Here is a 21,537-nt window from a genome sequence, read left to right as displayed (position 1 = left end):
AATGCTCTGCATGCAGGACATAAAAATGGTAAGACATTTTAATCCTTCATAGCTTTGATCCAACAAGGGCTTATAGTCCATATTGACATTTTAGCATCATTTCAGTGCAGCAGATTTGCCAGGTGCATATCCAAGATTTAAATTTTTCATTCTACAGCAACCCAACAGTTTACTGGTATGAGATCTGGTGACTATGAAGATTAATGGAGCAAAGCAAACTCATTGCCATGTTAATCATCACAATGAGAAAGTGGGTGGGTGCCACCAACAACAATTCACTACCAAAGATGATGTGGATGCAAGCTGGTCGAGAGACATTGTTGACCAATAATTTATTTACCATGATTTCTGTCCCAATGTTTTCTGAAGCTTCAACATCAAGAGAATTGACATGTGCTACTTATCTGCCAAATGAGATTTATTCCCCTAATGACTTAAGAAACTACTTCTTCCTGTAGACATTAGAAACACAAGAAATACAATTTCAAATTTAATTTGCTCCAGCTTTGTTATGCGTTTAATCCACTTTGATAAGCTCCTTCATAAAGGGTGTAATAGCAAATGTTATCTGGCAACTTTTACCATGATGAACTATTTCTTGTATACAAGCATTTATTACATTAGATTTAAGTAAAAATATTCTTAATTGAAATATATCAAATATTTATTTTTATTTTGTCAATTAAAGATTGAGCAGTCAGCTGAAAGTCTGTACAAATTTAGATCGCTAATGGAACTTTTCAGGTTCAGCACACTTGCTGCTCTGACTATCTCTTTCCCTTCGGCGCAGGACAAGGGTGGCCAAGCTTTGCCCAGGTGCCGTCTGTGCCATTGGCGCTAAAGCAAGGAGAAACTGGCACACTTTGGGCATGGCTGCAGCCCCTTCTTCCTCAAAGGCTTGCCTCGACTCCCTTCTTTCCCCTCACAGTCCCTGCTGCTCCATAGCCCAGGGAGCTCATTAGGCCAGACTTCCTCTTCATTTAATCCATTTTTCATAGCCTAAAAAACAGTCCCTGATCTCAAAAATCCTGGCTAATTTAAGCCTGGATGTTACGGAAAAGGAGTGAAAATATAGTTAAAAAAGGGGCAGGCTGTGCAGCCTTTTCATATCTCTGATGTCAAAATTAAATGTTTTTATATGGTAGCAGTATGGCTAGAATGGAAAGATATAGAGAAAGCTCTAATATGAAAATGTTTTGAACAGAGTTTTAGACCCCAATAGACATTATCCTATACCGTCCACTTTCTTGCCTCTTGTCTGTCGGTCTTGAGGGAGACTGACACAGTAACTTGGCCTAATGAAAACATTGGTAATAACATGCTCCCTATCCTTGTTCCGTTAATTATGTATCTGCAACTGGATACCAGGAGGCCCCCATTGGTTTCCTCACTTCTTTGTGGAAGTGAAGTTTCATTTGCAGCTTAGCGTCTGGTGAAGAATATGCAAAGGAAGATTTTTAAGATTCCCCTTTTATGCTTGTTCTTTTCCTGTGTAAATGAAACTTCTAAAACTATAAACTCTCTCAGAAACACAATTATTCAAATGTCCATGGTGTCTTTTTCGTATATAAAGCATTTCGTCACTCTTTGTCCATCTATGTTACTAAAGTTTACACACTCGAAAGTTGTCCTGAGCTTTGTCCTTTATCTCTTTCTAGGAGGACAAAGGGTTTTTTTCTTCCCTCCTTCAGGAAACCGTCACAGCATTAATATACCTCCCAGGTTTAAAGTGTTGATTAGTGCCTGTCTCCTCAAGCTGACACATATTTCACCAAAGGTGTCAAATGAACATTCAGAGTAGGTATGGGGATAGTAGGGAAGCCGCTTGCATACGCAGCTAACTGATGTGGAAGAATTGCTAAGCAGTCTCAGCTGCCCTCTCGTTAGCCTCTGAGATGCCTGGTGACAGAGGTGACATAGTGAAAGTTGCCGTGGGTTAAGAGTGAGAGGGGGGTTGGTGCCCCAAAGGGTACCATGCCATGGCCGTGCCAGGCCAGGACCCTGTACCACCGTCTCCAGTGCATCCTCTGTCAGCATGTCCTATGCTCCGGGCCACAGCCAAGAGGGCACTGGGGGGCTGTCACGCGTCGTCCTCAATTACAATCAGGGAGCGGAGCGTGCAAAGACTGCCCACTGTCGCTTGTGAAAGCTATGCTAAATCATTTTATGCAGGTATGTAGCCTTTTGAGTCTACATTTAAAACCTCACACTCTACCACAAATTGGTTTTGATTAGTGTCTTCATAACAGTCCCCCCCCCCCCCCCCCCCCCTTGAACTCTGGTTGCTGTTAAAAGCTCTTTGGTTTAAGATCTTTTTCAAGACATGAATGTTTATTTGACTGAACTTTATCTTCCTGTTCAACTCTCTGTGTTAATAGACAAACAGGTGATTTAAAGAGGTGGATACTGTCACTACAAATGATTTCAGTGGAGTAGGAGCTTAAAAGAAAATTACTTGTCACCCAAATAATCTGAAATCGGATTTAGGTATATTTAGTTTAGATATATTTTCAGTTATCTTGCATACTATGTTGAATTTGATTATTCTGAAATATTTAATTTTAAGCTTGAAATATAGATAGAAACAATAGTGACTGAAGATGTGTGTCTGCTTAAGGTAAATTTCAATCACATGTAGAGTGAAATGTTGTTTGACTTTTGGTTGTTAAAATTGTTTGAATTCATTTGAATTAACAGTATACAGCTTACTCGTTTGTGCTGGAAACAGACTTCATGTATTTTTAGACCTGACATTAACATACACTTCAGATAAAACCAGTTTAGACGTAAGTGAATGAATCTGACTAACGCCTTTCACATCTGGCATTAAACTCTATTCTGATTGATCAGATCACAGGTCCCCATTTTACATGGAATAAGCATGAAGCCACATCACAAATTGGGGGTGAGCTGAGCTATCAACTGACAAAATGTCAAAGGTTCAATGTTTTTGTATCTAAGATACATTCAGTCAGCTGTACTTCACTTCTGACACAGCTAAGAATCATTTTACTTGTATTTTTGTAGAATTATATCAATGACAAAGTCTTCAGCTTTCAAACTCATTACCTTTGCCGATGCAATAATGGCAGAGGTAAAAGAACTCAAACATTTTTGGCTAGAATGAGTTCAGCATCAGCCCACAGTCACTATAGACAAAAGATTTAAAAACACAAAACCACACCATGTCTGGAGACTCGTTTCACTGTCTTTAGCCTAAGCACAGGGTGCTCTATAAAAGTGAACAGACGTTTCACTAACAGAGCGGGTTTGTGCTTTTTACGAGTCATTTTATACTGCATTGAACACAGTTGCTACAATAACTCCAAAAACAATTAAAATAAACAATATACTGGTATCCTTTTGCTAGTAAAATAAATGTAGTGTTCTGCAGTTAGGTTGAGTGTGGGTGGGCTACATTGTCTAATCATCAAATAAGGATAAAGCTAAAGATAATTAATGCTCTGACAGATTTAAATTTGAAATAATCTTTTACTTTTACAAACAAGTGTTTGTAATCAATATTGTAAATTGATTAGGGTGATGACAAGAAGCCCTTCCAGTCTCAGATTTGTGCACATTTTAACATCAAATTGTCAATTATGAGCAATTATAGGATGCAATTGATTTCTTTAGTCCCAATAAAGTCTCTTACATTAATTAATGAGTATTACATTAATCATTTTTAACATTCCAACTGTGGTCAAATTGTTATTTTCTGTTTGGAAAGACCTGTTTGATTTCATATCAATACCTAACATCTAGATTGAAAGAAAATAACCTGAAATATAAATCTGTTAGAGGTGTGAATAATTGTGCACTTAATACGTAAATGTGAATTCTATTCACTTGCTATTTACTTAGTATTTCACTTTCTAAGTCAAGAAAAAAAACTTTTTTATGGTTTACAGTTCCCATTCCCAGATTATGTAATCTGATCTGAACTAATCTGCAAATAACTTCTCATCTGCTTCTGAGTTTTATTTATTACTCAAAACTATTGCTATTGTTATTTATACACAGGTCAGAATGGAGATGGTGTGTTTTGAGGCTTTCTGTTATTGACACATATTTTCACAGAAAATCTTATTTACTTAAAAACATATGAGTTTTATATTTATTTTGTCTTTGGTGTTGTAACCTATCCAGGCCGTTTGTTGCTGTTCCCATCATTCATGATTGTATCCATATGAATTCCTCCTTTCTCAAATTTAACAAGGCCTCCTGGCTTAAACAATCACACTTTTCCCCCTTCTTATAACCAGCAACATTATAGTTAATTATTTAAACTAAATGGCATGCATCATTAATACATAACAAAAAGGCATGTAAGGTCATGTTATTTTAGTGTTGATGGCTCCTTTAGTGAGGACTTCAGTATACTACTATAAAACCCCACAGAGAGCTGCCTCCTTTACTGGGTTGCAACATTCATATGCAGACATTAAAAAAAAGTCAGCAAATGATTTTGTTCATTCCCCAGAATGAGTGTGTGCTCTGTTATAGATTAAAAGAAAATGACTTGCTTTCTAAAAAGAGAACTCGAGACAAAAGGGAGCAGCAGGAAAGGAAGGTTTGAAAAAAAGAGATGGCTACAGAGTTGACAATTGAGTTATAATATCATGTCCTTTATGAATAATTAATTTGATGGTGCCAAGGGCCCTCAGAAGGTAGATTAAATTCGTTCTGCCATGTCTTAAAAGTTAGATATGCTTCATTAGTATGGGAAATGGTGGCAGGCATGTTGGGTTTTCACTTAAGCTGCTTTACTTAATGATGAGGACCACGCGACACTTGTCAGCCTCATGGTAACGCACAATGTTGGATTAAATGTATTCTTAGCTTCTTAATTGGCAAATTCAAAAATTTTATGCATTTTTCTCTCCATGCCTGCTATCCAGGTGAGCATGGCAGCTTTTATGATGTGGCATATTATTTCACACACAGTTGTCTCAAAATTTGATCAAAATAACTCCCAGATGACTGAAAACTACCAGAAGATATTTAATTTCAGCAAAAATCAGTGTCTTTATTAAAACAATATTTCACGAACAAGGAGCAAAATTTAGTAGATTCAAATATTTGAGAACAGTTTGAAGTAAAATATCTTTTAAGTGTTGTCTGGTGTATTCAGCATTTTTATTACAACTGAAGGTAACAGTTATTTTCCAGACACCAGTTTTCTGGACAATATATAATATTGCCGCTTTAAGTTAATCAGAGGGTGTGAATGTCTAATTATTGAGTAATTTATCCAGTTTTCTGGAGTATAAATGCGGTGTTACAAAGAAGCTAAACCAGTATGGTTGAGTACCCAAGTTTAACTTATTTATGGAAAAAGTATGTTATAATGTTCTGGATCTTTCATGATGAAGTGCCTGAGGACAAAAGCAAGAGATAAGAGATCGCTGTAAAAGCTATTTTATTTTTTCACATTTTAAAAATTGGTTTAAGCATATTAAATTACAAGTTAAATGTGGTCAATTTACTCACAGTAATGACCTTCTTTGATCTTACGTACATATGAAACTTAAGTCTGTAAAAAGCATGTTGATTTTTCAAATCTTTAATATATGCAAATTGAAGAGGAGTGTTATGTTTGTGGCCTACTACAGTTTCCTGGCTCATATGTAAAAATTATTTACTGATTTAAGAAAAAAATTGGTTCAAAATTGTAATTTTTGGCTCCTTCATATGGCCTGCTTCTTTGATTTACAGTAATGTCTGCTGGTTACTTTCGTGAACTTGTTTTTCTTCACCGCAACATTCCTGCAGATGGTCTACTCCCCCCAGTGATCGTTTATTTTCATCCAGGGCTATTTTATTAATTATTGATTTAATGAGGAAGAAGTTGTTTGAAGTAATAAGTCTTGAATCTGTTGGTTTACTAAAACTTTAGGTGTGTGCATTCAGAGCAAGGCCAAAATGTTTTTGTCAAATCAAATATTCATTTTTTAAAATCTGCATTAGCTGACTGGAAGCAGCCGGTGTGCGGGGAGCATCAGATGCGCATCTGAACAGGAGGTGTGATCAAGCACTGATCAAGACAGTGCAGAGCTTTCTTTCTGTTTGCTTCACTCAGTGTTCGCATTAGTTTTACAGTAGATTGGGGCTGAGTTGGCAAACCCAACAAAGTGCATTTAAAAAGTTATTTAATTCATTTTGCAACAAAAGCCTCTTACCAGTAGGTGTTGAAAAGTGCCAAATACTCTGCATAGAGGGAGCCTCCCAACAGGCCCTGTCAAAACATGCAAATGAGCTTGACGCCATGTCCGATTTTGACAAACATAATTAAGGTGTTTCAATTCAAGACATGTTAATAAGGAAGACTGCAGGCCTCCCCTAGGTCTTTATTAATCAAAAAGCCTTAAAGCTTTGTGTGTGTGTGAGTTTGTGTATGAGATGTGTGTTCTCAGATTTTATTGGATAATGAACTGTTGCAGAATGTTAGATCTCCTTTCGCATCTTTCGCTGAGTTTGAGGAGATAGGCAGGGAAGAGCTGCCCGAGGTGTGGTGTTGTACAGATAATTAAAAGGCAAGAAATTTGTGTTTCACACTTTGATCTGCCTGTCAAGTTTCTGATTAGAGAAGCAAATGCTTTTAATCAACAGTAATGTGATGATTAACGTTCCTAAACTGTTAAATACGAATCAGAGGAGCGTCAAGTTTTCCCTTTCTTCTTCTCCCGCCTCTTTACATCCCTCCCTCAGTCCACTGGCAAACTTTTCTCCCTCAGTATCCACTTAAGGTTGTTAAATTAGATGTTGTGTTTGATTAGGACCAAGATACAATTTGGTTTGCCCCCACAGTTGTTGTAACTCTTGCTACTCTTGGCATGAGCGCCTATTCCTCCAGCTTAGATATTCAAAGTTGATCCTCCAAACCCAACAATTTGTGACTGTCAATAAAAATAAGTGTTTTGTTTTCCAACAAATCTGCATAAGACAATTTTATTTACTGTCCCCCCCAGTGGTTCCCAAAGATTTCCTGGGCCTCCCTATGGATTACAATAAAATCCCCCCCCAAAAAAGAAAAAAAAACATCAACTAGGCACACACATCGTTCAACCAGACATAAACCTATACACATATTTTGTTTTCAAGCTCCACTGAAGTTTATTTCACACTTCAGGTTGCAACAAAACACACTGCAAACCATCTTTATAGTGAAACACTTTAGTGTAACTTTTGTTTTTTGGAGGTAAGGGGGGGGTTCATTCATCCATACTGCTTCCTGCGCCCTCCTGCAATGGCACTGCGCCCCCAACACTTTGGGAACCACTGGTTTAGCATACGAAGACTGTTCCCAATTTCTAAAATTTTACAAAGCATTTAAATACATAAAAATGAGTAAATATACACAAACATGCATACATACATACCAATGTAGACTAGATTTGCGATTCAGTATTCACAGCTGCAACTTTTGGATCTGTCCCTGGCCCAACACCAAAAAGTTTGCTGACAGTATCTGATTTGAGCCAAAACTTTTTCTGTCCTGGTTTTCACTTGATGTAATTTCTTCCAATGTTTAGCTGAGGGCTTAGCTTACCAAGATGATATATGAAAGGAGAGAACACTTATATTAAATCACCTATAAATCATTGTAAGTATGTGTTTAAATGTGTTAAAGCTTTCCAATGTTTTCAAAAGAGTTATTGTACTGATATTTTGTACACTGTCTTGCAAAAGTATTCATAGCTCTTGTTTTTTGTTGCCTTTTCAAATTTTGTCACATTGCAACCCCAAAACTCAATGTTTTTTAATTGCAGCTTTATGTGGTAGACGGACACAAAGTAAATTATTGTCAGGTGAAAGGAGAAGGATACATGGTGTAAAACATATAGTTTTTTATTAATAAATTGTAGAGGTGTGGCCAACTCAGTAGAGTTTTTGTCTGCAGCTCTACTGAGTTAATACTTTATGAAACCTGCTTTTGCTGAAATTATGGGTGCAAGACTTTTGGGGTTTGAGCCTGGTCTCCAGGTCTTCTCATCTAGAAACTGAGATGTTCTCTCATTCTTTGCAGAATAATTCAAGGTCAGTGAGAGTAGAAGGAGAATGTCATTGATTTTCAAGTCTTGTAATGGACTCTCAGTTAGATTTTGGTGTTTTCTCTGACTGGTCCATTGTAAAACACAAACAAGTTGGATGCTTTGGGTTGTTGTCCCGCTGGAAGGAGAACCCATCTCAAAGGTGTACCTCCAGTATCCATGTAGTTCCATACATCCTCCTATATATTCTGACCAGTTTCCCCATACTTACTAAACTAAATCCACCTCAGTGCAAACACAATGTTTCATTGTAGTTATGGTGTGTTCAGGGGTATGTGCAGAGTTAGTTTTCTACCACTCAAAACATTTTGGATTTTGAGGGCAAAAACATTTGTTTTGGTCTCTTCTGACCAGAGAACCTTTTTTGATATGCTTGCATATTGCATAAGTGTGATATTAAACACTCTTAAGAAACTACATTTCAATTGTCATCCATCCATAATCTACACATTGATAAAATACTTTATCAACTGGATGGACTCTAGCTGCCCTAAAGTTGAACTTTTCATAGCTGAAATACTGAAGTTCACAAAGGAAGGAAGAAAAGAGGGAATAAGATGCAAATAATTGTAATTTATGTTACTTTGATATTGTCTAGGATTGAAAAGTGGTCTATGAGAAGCTTTGAATGTTGTCTAACAGAGGTGCCTATCTCCAATCGCAGACAGATTTTTAGTGCGCTTGGTGTTTTGGAGAAGGTTTTTTCCTTCTCCAAAACACCTGATACAAATGAATGGCTGAGTACCAGGCCCTCTGCAAAACTGTTTTGTGCTGTGATTGTTCTTTGAACCTCCCACAGTCTTAGTGCGATGCTCAGGAGAAATGCGGCAGATGTCACGGTCGGATAGTGGGGAAGTGAGAGGGATGTCCCGTCAGACCGTCAGTTCCCAAAACCACATAAATAATTTTTTTAAAACTTCCAAAAGTACATCAGCGTGATCCCGCTGGACCCAGCACAGAGTAGAAAGCTTACAGGGTCAAATGGACCCCATCTCTTACAGGTGATGCTTAAACCTCAGCACTTCCTTCTAATTCACAAATATTCACTTGTTTTGGCCAATCAGTTGCAGATCCGTTGAGGTTTGTGGTTGTAATGTTACAAGAAGTTCAAGGTAGTTTGACTACTTGTGCAATGCACTATACACTCCTCCTGTCTCAGCTTAGATCTGATTATATTAGTGTTTTATGCTTATGAGTGGAAACACCAACATTCACAAAGCTTCTCGGCCAAAATTAAAGTCTAATTATTTTAATTGTTGTACTTAAACTCTGATTTTATTGTTTAGATTGAATAAAGTTTAATGTAGTAGTAGTAGTAGTAGGGTTGTTTTTTCCTATTATTCATGCACTACTTACTTTTTGTATTTTACTTGCTATGTGGCCAGCACAATTGTGTGACACAAATGTCAGCACTATGAATAATGCATTCACAAATTAGCTCATTCAGATATGAGTTTTTAATTCTACACTTCATTCATTCTTTTTTTTTGTTGCAATTTTGGCCAAGTTTAATCAACACATAAAAAATCATTTTCCACTCCTTGAAATACAATTAACAAGTCAGCTCTGCTTGAGCTTCACAATTGACCAGTTGTGAGTGGCGGTGGAATGGGTGCATTTGCTGACCAGCCGCCTGTAGAAATTCCTTGTTTTTTTATTTTTTATTTTTAATTGAAGACCTCCGAACATACTGCTCCTTCCCATGCATTGTTGCATGCGGGGCAATCACTGCAGGCATCCAAGTCCATTAGTTTTCATTTGGATGGTTCAGTGAGACTGGTTGATTAAGTCCAGGCAATTTGCTTGTAGGAGCCCTCATTCTCCACTCAATCCTCCTGCCTCGCAGCCCTTTGCCACCAGTGGGGTTGTCGTTCAGGTTAATTTAATCTTGTTTGTAAGACATTTTTACACAATAGCTTGGTGGCTGTGTAGACACCTCGACATGGCAGAGCTTGCCGTAATTTGCGCGTTGCATAACTTTGCATGTGAATACAGCTGCTGCATTTGCAATTACACATGCAGCAAGTATTTTGGTACCAATTGTCACTTTAGTGAGGAAAGTAATGTAATATTTGACTGGTAATGTCAAAGTTTAAAGTGTTTGTCCACTGGGACATGTTGGTATAGTTACGTTATGCATGTAAAACAAGCATTTTCTTTTCAAACCCCATCAATTTTCATTTTAGGACGGTTAGGGCGACTTCTGCTGTGGGAAATAAATGTAAATCTGGCGATCTGAGAATTTGACTTTGAGGTTGAGGTGAAGGGAAAAGAGGAGGGGGAGCTCAAATAGAAAGAAAATGTAGCTCTCAGTTCTCTCCACCCTAGTACAGCCTTAAACAAATGGTGTTATTACCAGCTGCTCTCCTTCAGGCCCGGTCATTTATACCCATTAAACTTGCGTCTTATCAACCATAAGACGCCCTTACGTCTCTCCATCCACCAATTGTCTGTAATCAGCCATTTAAAACACCAGCGGAAATTTCTTTTGTGCTTTGCTCCGGTCTGACGGACAGGCAAACGAGCTGGGAGGAGGAGGGATGGCGGGTAGGGAGAGAAGAGAAGGATATTTTCTGTGGAATGATGAATAAGCCAAGTTGAGTGGCTGACTAGCAGAGATCTGTCTTAATCAGAAGTGATTTGTCAGAACAGGAGCTCTGCGGGGTCAGGGCACAGGCGATGAATAAAACACAGCCTGGCGAAGTGAAGAAAGGCCCCAGAAATTCACCCTGACTGCCCACCACGACTCAAATGCATGCGAGGAGAAGGGCCGATGCAGGGGCTAACTTAGGATTGACTGGAATGGGCCAGCTTTAATCTACGCAGAATATTTCTTGGTTGGGTCTTTTTAAGTGCTTAATCTCTCGCCTTGGCTGCTCATTAATGTTGCCATGTTAACATTACTGTTTGAGTGAGCACACTGCAAGAGAGAGACTGTTAAAATAATAATAAAAAAAATCTTTCTAGGAACAGTATGCTTCTTGAGGGAATCTTCTCGAGTTTTCTCTTAACCATGCAATGGTGGTTGTTGTCGTTATTATAAACTGTCTGTAACAGCAACTCTTGAGTCCCCAGATCTTCATCGCCCCTTTGTGACATAATGCTTGGCGTTCCTTTATTGTGAGCTATCTCACACTGCGAATGTGCTAGCCTCATGGCCTGTGGGCTCAGCAGTACAAATACATTCCACTGTGGGTAAAACTTTGATGGGGTGATGAAAGTGTGTCACCATGCAGTTGCAGACTTGAGAAGTCCTTAAAAAAAAGAAGCTTTTCTGAAAGCATACAAAGACAGGTAACTTTTCTCACCTGGGAGACGTATAAGTTGGCTGCTGCACTGTGTTTTTTTTGTTTTGTTTTTTTTTGTGAGAGTTTGAAAGCGGGGAAATGTATGGTCTAACATTTATCAGGCTTCTCCTTGCGTCCCCTCAACCATCCATTGGGATTTCATACCCCGTTTGTTGGCAATGTGTGGCTTGTGTTGAGATAGAGGTCTGTGTGGTAACCCTCACAAAGTGGTCTCAACAGCTTAATGAAAAGACGCTTTGCTGAGCCTCGGAGAACAGCACTGTCAGGATTTGTACCCTGTTGGCTCTGGGGGACAAAAACTGCTACCCACAGTAAGAGAGGCGTAAAATAGATTATACCTCCAATTAAAAGTGACTTGAGAAACTTGAGTCTCTCAGTTTTTATTGTTTGCTTTCTAAGTAACATTTTAGTTTTCTATGATTTCCTCAGAACTCATAGAAATAACACAAAGATGTTCTCACTAAAATATTAATCGCAGAATTTATTTTGGGCTAATTGATGCAAAGTCTTAAAAAAAGTAGAGGAATGTAATATCTTTGATCCCAACACTGCAAGTACAATGTTTTGAAAAAGCATTTTCTCCCCACTGATTTATGCTGTTTTTGAAACACCTACATGTTTCGGATCTTTTACAAATGTTATATCAAATATAACCTGAGTAAATACAAATAATTTTTGAAACAATAAATAATGTCAGAATGGCCCACTGTAGGCTTAGTGGGCTCTATGTTTTCATAGGGGTTAGGGACTACAGTCTCTAGCAAACAGCTAAAATCAGCAAATACTTAAGACCCCCTCTAAAAGCAGTTATAACTGCCTATTTTAATAGTTCAAACACTAAATCCACCTTAATATGCATAAATACAAACAGTGGAAGCCGCCTTAGCACTAATACAGAAGCTAACATTCATGGTCTTCCTAATGCTGCTCTTGGGGGTTCAGAGCATCAGCGACAATAGAAAATGAATGCCCCGCCTGGATTGGCTGATTTAGAAATACCCACCAGTATCATGTCAAGTATCAAAGCAAAAGGCAGATTTTCTGCAAATAATTGCGTTATGCAGAAAAATCCACAAATACTGACCTGCTAATAGATGGAGATCCACTGAATGAAGTAATTTATTGATTTAGAACATAATGAATTACATCAACCAATAACTAGCAACTAACTAACAAGCTTTTAAGACATTTTTATACACTCTTGCACAATTGTTTTAATACAGATACAGTGTTTTTAAAGCATGATCTGTAAAAGCATGAGCCTTTTACGGGTGTGCCAAATTTAGGTAAAGACTTTGGCTTGTCCACTTAAAAGCCTTTATTTTTTTTGTTTTGTTTGTATTTTTCATTTTGGGATGGTATAATTTGCACATCTGTATATTGTACTGTTGCATAACCCAGTTAGCTTAAGTTCAGGATCTTGTGGCGAATGACTTTCTACTTTATGTTTGTATATTCTTCATTTTAGCTTATCTTCATGTTTTTCCTTAAGAAAAGCTCCCCACAGCTAAACATCCCAGTTTTAGTTCAAATTTACATATTTAATTGAAATGAAAACAAATTATAAGCATGGAATCAGAAAAAGTGGGAGCTGCTTTATGACCCATAAAATGTTGAAGAATCAGGGTAAATACACTTCTGATTTTTAGTTAGTTTTATTTATGTTTCACAATCGCAGATTACATTGTTTATTAAACTTCTGATATTTTTAACGATTTTTGTAGAACGGAAAAAACCATAGATGTTCAGCTGAGAAAATGCAGCCAGAGTCTGCTTTGCGTGTGCTCTGGTCATGCTTTTAATAGGGATAATTCCCCATACAAGCATTTGTTTTGTTATTCTATTATATTTGATTTTTTTTATTATTTAGAAAAATCTTATTTTCTGCTTTTACATTACAGGAAGTAGTTAAATGAAGGTGCTCTGGTGCAGATGTAAATGTAATGTAATGGAATAATGGGCTTGTTAAATGGACCTTTGGGGGGAATCTTTAACAAGAGAGTCAGAGCAAGGCCTGCGGGCCAGGGTTATTTAAATTGTTAATAGCTGCTTAAACAGGCGAGGAATGTTTTATACGCTAACGAGCAACAAGTCAGGGACATTAACAGTAAATGAATTCTCCTTGCCGAGTTGTTTTATCAGCTGTATGTTTTTGATTTAGATTTTCTTTTTGTAGTATCTGTGTTAGTTTTTGTTATAAATTATGTATTTTTTTAATTATGCTATTTTTCTGATATGAATATGTGACTTTGCAGGAGGTAAAAGCTTAACTTCATATCCTAGAACTTTAGTTTTTCTTTTTGTTTTGACCTTTGAAAATCCTTTTTTGCATGAGGTGACTGGTCTGCATATGTCTAATATATGGTGTTTATGAAGATGTGATGGAAATAATGATGAATAATGACTGTGTTCACAGAAAAATGAACTTATTTTGTTTATAATAGAAGAAGTGTGTGTGATACCGTCGTTTAAATATGTTGTTATGCTCAGGAAGGGCTTCACATTTAGGAGAAGGTTATTCCAATAGAATTTCAAAGAAGATTCAGCAAAAGTTCATATTTAACTAAGTTTAAATATGAACTTAGTTAAATCAGCTCACTCAATGAGATTAAATACAATATTTGGTTCATGGGCAAAATTTATCCTATGTTTTGAGAAAACTATGAATCTATGAATCCAGTAAAACTTTAATAAATCCTAAATAGTGTATTTGAACAGTGGACCCCTAGTATTTAAGGGGGTTAGGGGCTATCCCTTCCAAAAAGCCTTATAGCTGCCTATTTCAGTAGTTGAAACACCAAATATATGTTACTATGTATTAATACGCACAATGGAAACCATCTTAGCACTTTCTTATTTCTTAAGTTTTTACACTCTTCGGTGTAATCAAACAGCTGCAAGGAAAATGAATGCCAGCTAGCAAAATTCCAGCCAATAGCCTGTTGAGTAACATTCCTCCTGGGAAAGTCAGACCACTGTGTGCATTTTTCTTGTTTTTTTCAACAAATTTTAGAGTTAACCTAAAAAATTAAACCTTCAAAAACCAGTGGTAAATGGAAATGACAGCTTCATACAAATAAACCGCAGCCTAACCCTAACCCATTCACTTTGCCACCTAAACATCCTGTAGCCCAAAGTTACAAAGAGTTCCTATTGCTCAATACTCTGGCTGGAAGTTTTTCTCACCTGCAACCTCATCCATCTTTTGACAGAATGCAAACCCTTCCAATAATGCACTTACTTTAAGAAATATATATATATACTGTATATACTCCTGCAGTGCTTGTCACACACTCATTTATTAAAAAAGAAGCCATGCCACCGACAGAGATGGATCGATGTGGTTATTTGTCTCTTTAACAGCAGATTTCCGCTTCAACTCCCATCCTGTTTACCCCTTGTTCTTCTCCAATCAGTACGGGGGAGGGCTTGTATTTCTATGGTTATTAATACCTGCACTCAGTCTTTTAATCTGCCCTATTTGTCACATGTGACTGTCTGACTGCACTGTTTAATCTGGGTATCCTTCAATCTGTCTTGTTCCAGATTAGAAACTAATGAAGGCAGGAAGAGAAACATTTTGAGTCAGTTACAGTGTAAGAGGTTGTAAAACGGAAGGGTTGAATGGGAGACAAATGTTGTTCATTTGACAGTGGTTTTTCTTTTTCTTCTTCTTTTCCCTGATCCCATTTCTCCGTCTCTCATTCTCTATCATCGTCTCCCTCTCTCTCTCTTTTCTCTTGTTTAGCTGCCAGATGTAACCCATTTTTGCTGCCCCCACCCCCAAACAGGCGCTCAGCACGTGGGCCCTTTGGTGTGCGGCACCTGTGTAGTGTAATACAGTCAGCAACTGTGTTGTTTATTCTGGATTTGTTTGGTGCGCTTGAAAGCCTGTCTTTGATCCATGCAAAGATTCGTCACTTTTTTCCCCCTCATTCTCCTGATTCATCCCCTGTTCCCCTCATTTTTAACCACTAATGTGAAGTTGTCTGGTTACATCAATACTTGCATTATTGTTTTTTGGTAGTTGTGGAAGAGGGCTACTTATTTCCTTTTTTTTTTGTTCAATTTATGTTTTTACTTTCTTTCTCCTTTTGTAAGGCTCAGAAAAATGGCACAGAGATTATCCGAAGCGTCTTGTTGGTGTATATAGGCTGATAATGTTTACATCTACAACGCAATAAGTGTCGAATGGAGCAGTGAATGCTGTAGCTACTGTCATATGTGACCCAGATTTTCTTCTTCATTGCAGGAAGATTTAATTGTTGCCATTTTTCTAAAGACTAAACGATTTCAGAGTTTAATTGAGGATCAGTCACAAAGGGACAAGCACACTTGGCTACAGTATGTGAAAAGAAACGAGGCTTGAAGCTGAGAGAAACTTTAAAGCTATTTTTTCAGCCTATCGTTCTTTAATTTTACATCTGAAATAATTATTGGACCTTAATATTTTTCCTGCAAAGTAATGTGAAGTTCTCAGTCTATTCCAAAAAATTTGACTTCTACTGTCAAGCTTCTTGTTAAATCAGATCATTACCTAGAAAGCCCTCAAGTCATGTTGTCACACTTTGACTTTTCTCTCTCCCATTTACTTGGCCTTCTTAGAGTGTAAAGGAGGGACAGAACTATCTATTGCTAAGCAGATGTTTGAACATACAGTATAGACCAAAAGTTTGGACACATCTTCTCATTGAATTAAATTCAAACTTTTGGTCTGTACTGTATATGAACAAGAATTTTATTAATTTCCATCTGCAAATCAAGAACTATATGAAAATAAAAACACATGCAGAAGGTGCTGAAAATTGCTCGAAGTGATAATAGACAGCTAAATGTGAGCACCAAAGCTATGATAGGAAAGTCTCCAGCTCAAAATTGAGTTCATAAGATGAATGTTTTTTGTGAAATATGAACTTAGAACCATAGTTGGAGACCCAACAATCTGGCACCCTACCCAGGGACATAAAGAATTGCCCGATCTGTTTGTACTTCTCCACAGTGATGAATGGCCCCAAAAATTACAATTTAAAAAACAAAAATTTCTATCCGCATTTGTGTGCATGTAATTTTTGCTCCTTATTTACCCAGCATTAGTACTCTGATGTTCATGAAATTATGACAGCACTCCGCCTTTTTTTTTTTCATACAAACTGTGAGGCATGAATAATAGGGTGTAGATTGTTGGGGATTCATTCAACATATTCACATTAAAAATATTTTTTTGTTTTCTTCTGAAATTCAAACTGTTTTCTATTTAAGAGTATTGGCAGTATCAATGCATTTAATGTGACTTTTGTGTTTTCGAAGAGCCTCTTTTGTATCATAGAAGTATATTTTGCATTTACTCAACTCCCTTGTGAAATAGAGGAAATTCAGGTTGTTTTTCATACTTTAAAGGCTCTGTAATATGATGAAATCTACCCTGTAAGAGTGTAAACAAAATCTTTTCTCAGTAGTTTTTCTCTCACCAGTAATAATATGTTACATTGTATCACAAATCATTGCTACCTTTTAGCCATTGCTGAACACACTGTTTTCTCATACTGCATGAACATTTTGGCTTTGTTTCTTTTTGTTGCAGAACAAGTGGGGCAGGAGATTCTTGCCAACCTTCACACTGATCGTGAGAAGATTCAGAGAGCCAGAGAAAGGGTGAGTACCCACCTGCCACCTGCTCAAACTGGGTCGTCTCTTCCAACAAGTGCATGCAAAACCGTAAGCCGTGACAGCTGGTTAGCATCGCTGTCATACTTTTCCTTCTTTTGAGTTTGTCAAGTAAACACAAATTCTTGTGTATACTTGTGTGCCTACTGAGTCAGCAGAATTGGGCTGCCAAAGCAAGTTGGGTGCCTATTTATGGATATCACTGCTTTCCAGTGTTGCGGATATTTTTAGTCTTGAATAACTACGCACACCACGCAACATCTTATGAAGTGTGATCAGGTTGCCTGCATGCTTTCTGCGGGAATGTTGCCTTTTCTTTGAGATAGGTGGGCTTCACCATGTCCTCTTCTTTTTTTCTCCAGTCCTCTTTTACCTTTCACCAGTCTTCTCCATTTTCATTCTCTCCATCTGACTTTTCCTCAAAGAGTCCCTTCTAATCCTTAGCTCTGCCCCTTCCTAACACGCAGCCTGCCAAACGCACAGGTAGGCAGACACAGAAAAGACCAAACACAGAAAGGGGGCGCGGCCCCGTTGGCCCACTCAACGCAGAATGCTTAAAGATCATAACATGGCAGTGGGCCTCGCACAGACGATTTCAAAGAAAATCAAACATCTCCTTTCAAAACGCTCCATAGTGTCTACTGAGAGTACCTGCTCTCTTTCCTTTTCTCTCTCTCTCCTGCTCCCCTCTTCCCATGAGTCTCCTTTGCTTAAACTCTCCTCACCACATGTACACAAATTCACACACGGAAGTTTGAAGAGCAAAAGTTAAGTTAAAAAAAACAATATATAAAGAGAAAAGGGTTGAAAGATTGGGCACTACATTGTTTTGCACTGAATATGAGATATGTCACCACAAATTAACCTTTATATATATATATATATATATATATATATATACAAACACGTTCCACATTACACAAACACACAAGAATGCACAGCTTCACATGTGAACTTTTGTTTTGACTTTTATTCTTCAAATAGAAGTCGGCTATGTATTTATAAATTTTTTATTGCATGTGTTTTATATGTCTGTATTTTATGTTTATGTCTCCTTATAGTGACATTTGTAATATTTTAAATATTTTTATGTGTTCTGTATGGCACTTTGGTTCTTTTGGTAATTTAAAGTGCTTCATAAATAAAGCTGGATTTTATTGAATTGGAAATGTTTCACCATGGGATTATTTGAGTATGTAACCATCATCCTAGTTTATAGCAGGATTGGTGCTATGATATAAAGGAAGAAATGGACAAAGATATTTCTTTAATCCGTTTTATTAGTCCAAATTCTTGCAAAGTATTAAAGTTAGGGGTTTTAGCCTTGATGAATTGAATGTCTGACTACTCTTCTTAACAGAGAAGGTAGCACAAATTTAAAATATTCTCTTATTTGGCATGAAGCTGACTTTTAATCCAACTAGTCTACTGTTAGACAGTTTCATCGAGCTTTCAATGTTTGTTTGGCCTCTTTTTCTGTTTGGATCATCAGATTGTCTCCGAGTATCAACTATGTGACCAAAGAGGCAGCCCTCAGATGAAAGATAATTGGTTAGAATAATCACAAACAGTCCATATCTGGTCTGTAGCCAAGACAGTACTTAAACAGTACTGTCCATTGTAAAACCCCAAATCAACAGCAAGGGAGCTGAAACACATTTGGGTGTTCCAACAAGTCACGATTTCAAACGAACCTCAAAGCCATTTTTATTAAAGTTTAAAAAAAATTGTGGGTAAAGCAGGCTATCCTTATGGATCAGGAAAGGTCCTGACCTCAAGTCCTTTGGAACATTTAAATAAAATGCCTAAAAGGAGTGACTGTGCCTGAAAAAAGAATCTGTTTAAGTTGATTCTTCCATTTCTGATAAGAAGTGTGGTCAAACATCCAACTTCACTTCAAATTTCCAAAATTACATTTGAACAGAGTAGCAAACAATTAAATATAATAACTCGACTTTAAATAAAAGTCATGCTTTTATAAAGCAATTAAAGTTGTTTATTGTGTAAGCCACCCTCATTTTCTTTTTCTAATTTATTTGAGCCTGAAAAAGTTCTACGTTTTATCGCCTTAAACATGTTATGATGCAATGCTAGAGATCAGTAAATTAATGTTGATATTTAAGGCAATTTTCTTAAATATTTCATAATTGCTACCTTTCTCTATGTGGTTAGCTCCCTCAAATTAAGACTGGATATGTTTTTGAGCTGTGCTGGGGAAAACTAAAAGTTGAAACGGCTTCGGTTCTTTCACTCCATATATAGGCAAACGCAGTTAATTTTAGAAACTCGACTGAACACAATTTTCAGTTGGTTCCCATTTCAGGTTAAGGAAGGAGGAAAATGAGATGGAGGGGCGGTATAAAGAGAGAAGTGTATTTTGGGAAAAAGTGTGAAGTATCTGGGGGACACATCTATGGGTAGAGGCAGACATCAGGCAAACTGCTGGACTTGTTGTCTTTGCCAGAGGGCCCAAACCCAAGGTCCCCCACCTCCTACCCTGCATCACATGTATCCTTGGCTCTGGCAACCTGCATCGCATCAGTCCAGGCTGCCAGAGGGTAAGAAGGAAAGATGGAAGAAGATGAAGAAAGTAGCAGCGAAGGAATGGAGGGAAGAGTGCATGAATATCAGAGTGGAAGAGAAAACGGCAACAAGCACGCTGCTGGATGCATTGTATGAAAAGGGGGCAAATGGAAGAAGATGTAAAACGGAAGATTAAAAACAAAATGGAGCAAACTAATGAAAAAATACTGTGTGAGAGAGAATTCATCGGAGTTATGAATTCTCCAGAAAGATGGAGATAAATGACTCCCTGCTAAGTAGAGAGAAAATTCTCAGCAATGAGTATTCCCCGTTCTCCCCATCATCCTCTGGAAACACAACTACAGGTAGATGTTAGTGGCAGCTCACTCAGTGCCGTGTCAGCTTATTTTTTCTTTCACACCATGTTGGCAACATCTCTGCCAAATCATTTTACTGTTGAAGTCCCTAAATCTGATAATAGAGTGGAATGAAAACATTCCTGTGACCCCTGAGGGGAAAAAAGGCTGAGAGAAAGAAAAGAGAGAAAATACATCAAGAAAAGGGAAATATCCAAGGCAATTAGTCCTGAATAGCCATGATCATTATTTCAAGGGTAGCTTCAAGGACTCCTTATGCTTGCCATGTACGTCAAAAGTAAAGGTGCCTCTTATTCTTTCTTTCTACACTATTCTGATGTTAGCTCTGCAGCAAGATGAGCAGAAGGCCATTTGAGCAACTGCTGTTGACTACATGATTAAAGCCAGGGAAGATTTCCGTTCACATTGGTAACAATTTATAGACTATGAAATAAAAAAAAAGAAAAGGCCAAGATGGTTTTTACACTCAGTCATGCCTTTCCTGTTTGGGATAAATTGGCTGAGTGTTTGCTCAGTAGGTGGTTTTGTTGTTGGTTGTTCCTATACAACCAAACAACTTTAAGGTAAAATAGAAAGCTCCCTTTCTGGAATCTTTGTGTACAAAATAATAGTCGTCCAAAAGAACTAACCAGAACAGTAACTGTTTCTAATAGAAATTACTTTTCGTCTTTGCAAGTAATTTAATAGCAGATGTTGTAAAGTAATGGAAAAACCAACTGACCGAGCAGTCATGGTTCTGTAAAAGTGAATCATTATTTGTTCATAATAAAAGCAGTATGAAGTTTAATTGGTGAGGTAATTCATTCTGTGGATACAGGTGGATCTGATTTAATCTTATTGCTTGTTGTAATGCTTTCCTGAGTAAAGTTGGTCATTCCAGACATTGTTTAGATCTGAAAACAGTCTAAAAAAGATTTTAATATTATAACCTCTTCTGGGAAAATATTATACAACACAGTCTCCAGTAAAGACAAAGCAAACCTGCAACCTACTGTTATTGCCTCTACGAAACTACTGCATTGTGTTTAACCTGTAGCACTAATGTGATTAACAACTAAACAGCAGCAGATTTAATGCAGTGATGTGGAGATTTTGTAGTTATTTTTAGCAAAAGTAAAAAAAAAAGTGACATTTTGAATTAATATTCTCCGTCAGTCTGAAAATGAAAAAAGCAGTGCAAAAAAAACATTGGCATCTTCTTATTTTTAACATACATTTAATCTAGAGAAAATGTAAGTTTCTTAATAGTATGTCTTGTATTCTTTCAATAATGAGAAAAGGATTCACAGGTAATTAATGATTTTGATGATTGTACCAAAGTGGATTACTGGACAGAAACTAAAATGTATTTTGCACTGTCTCTGTCTTCCCAGTTGAGAGAAACGGACGCCAACCTGGGGAAGAGTTCTCGCATCCTGACCGGCATGCTGAGAAGGTAAGAAGCAGGTAGGGACACTGTTTCTGCACCTTTCTCTGTGCATTGTGCTTTAACAGTGTTGTGAGCTGTGAATGAATGAATGAATAAAACATCTTTTCTTCTAACATCATACAAAGCATAGCAAATAACATGATCACAATCAGTCAGCTGTGAGAAAAATTGGTTATTTCCTT

At 37.3% G+C, this 21,537-nt stretch overlaps 1 protein-coding gene across 4 annotated transcripts in view; it reads left to right on the top strand.

The window, feature by feature from the left end:
- The window catches only part of vti1a (vesicle transport through interaction with t-SNAREs 1A), a 144,077-nt gene that overhangs the window by 76,259 nt on the left and 46,281 nt on the right, over positions 1-21,537 (top strand). For 2 of the 4 annotated variants that reach the window (XM_032574342.1, XM_032574341.1), the window contains 2 exons: positions 16,944-17,014; positions 21,300-21,361. In XM_032574342.1, the coding sequence (XP_032430233.1) occupies positions 16,944-17,014; positions 21,300-21,361 (133 nt within the window). Of the gene's footprint in view, positions 1-16,943; positions 17,015-21,299; positions 21,373-21,537 lie in introns of all 4 variants that reach the window. The other 2 variants (XM_032574344.1, XM_032574343.1) reach the window with 1 other exon arrangement.

Source organism: Xiphophorus hellerii, chromosome 10 (assembly GCF_003331165.1).
Source record: "Xiphophorus hellerii strain 12219 chromosome 10, Xiphophorus_hellerii-4.1, whole genome shotgun sequence".
NCBI lineage: Eukaryota > Metazoa > Chordata > Actinopteri > Cyprinodontiformes > Poeciliidae > Xiphophorus > Xiphophorus hellerii.
The sequence above is the reverse complement of the archived record's forward strand: the minus strand, read 5'-3'. Positions and strand labels throughout refer to the sequence as shown.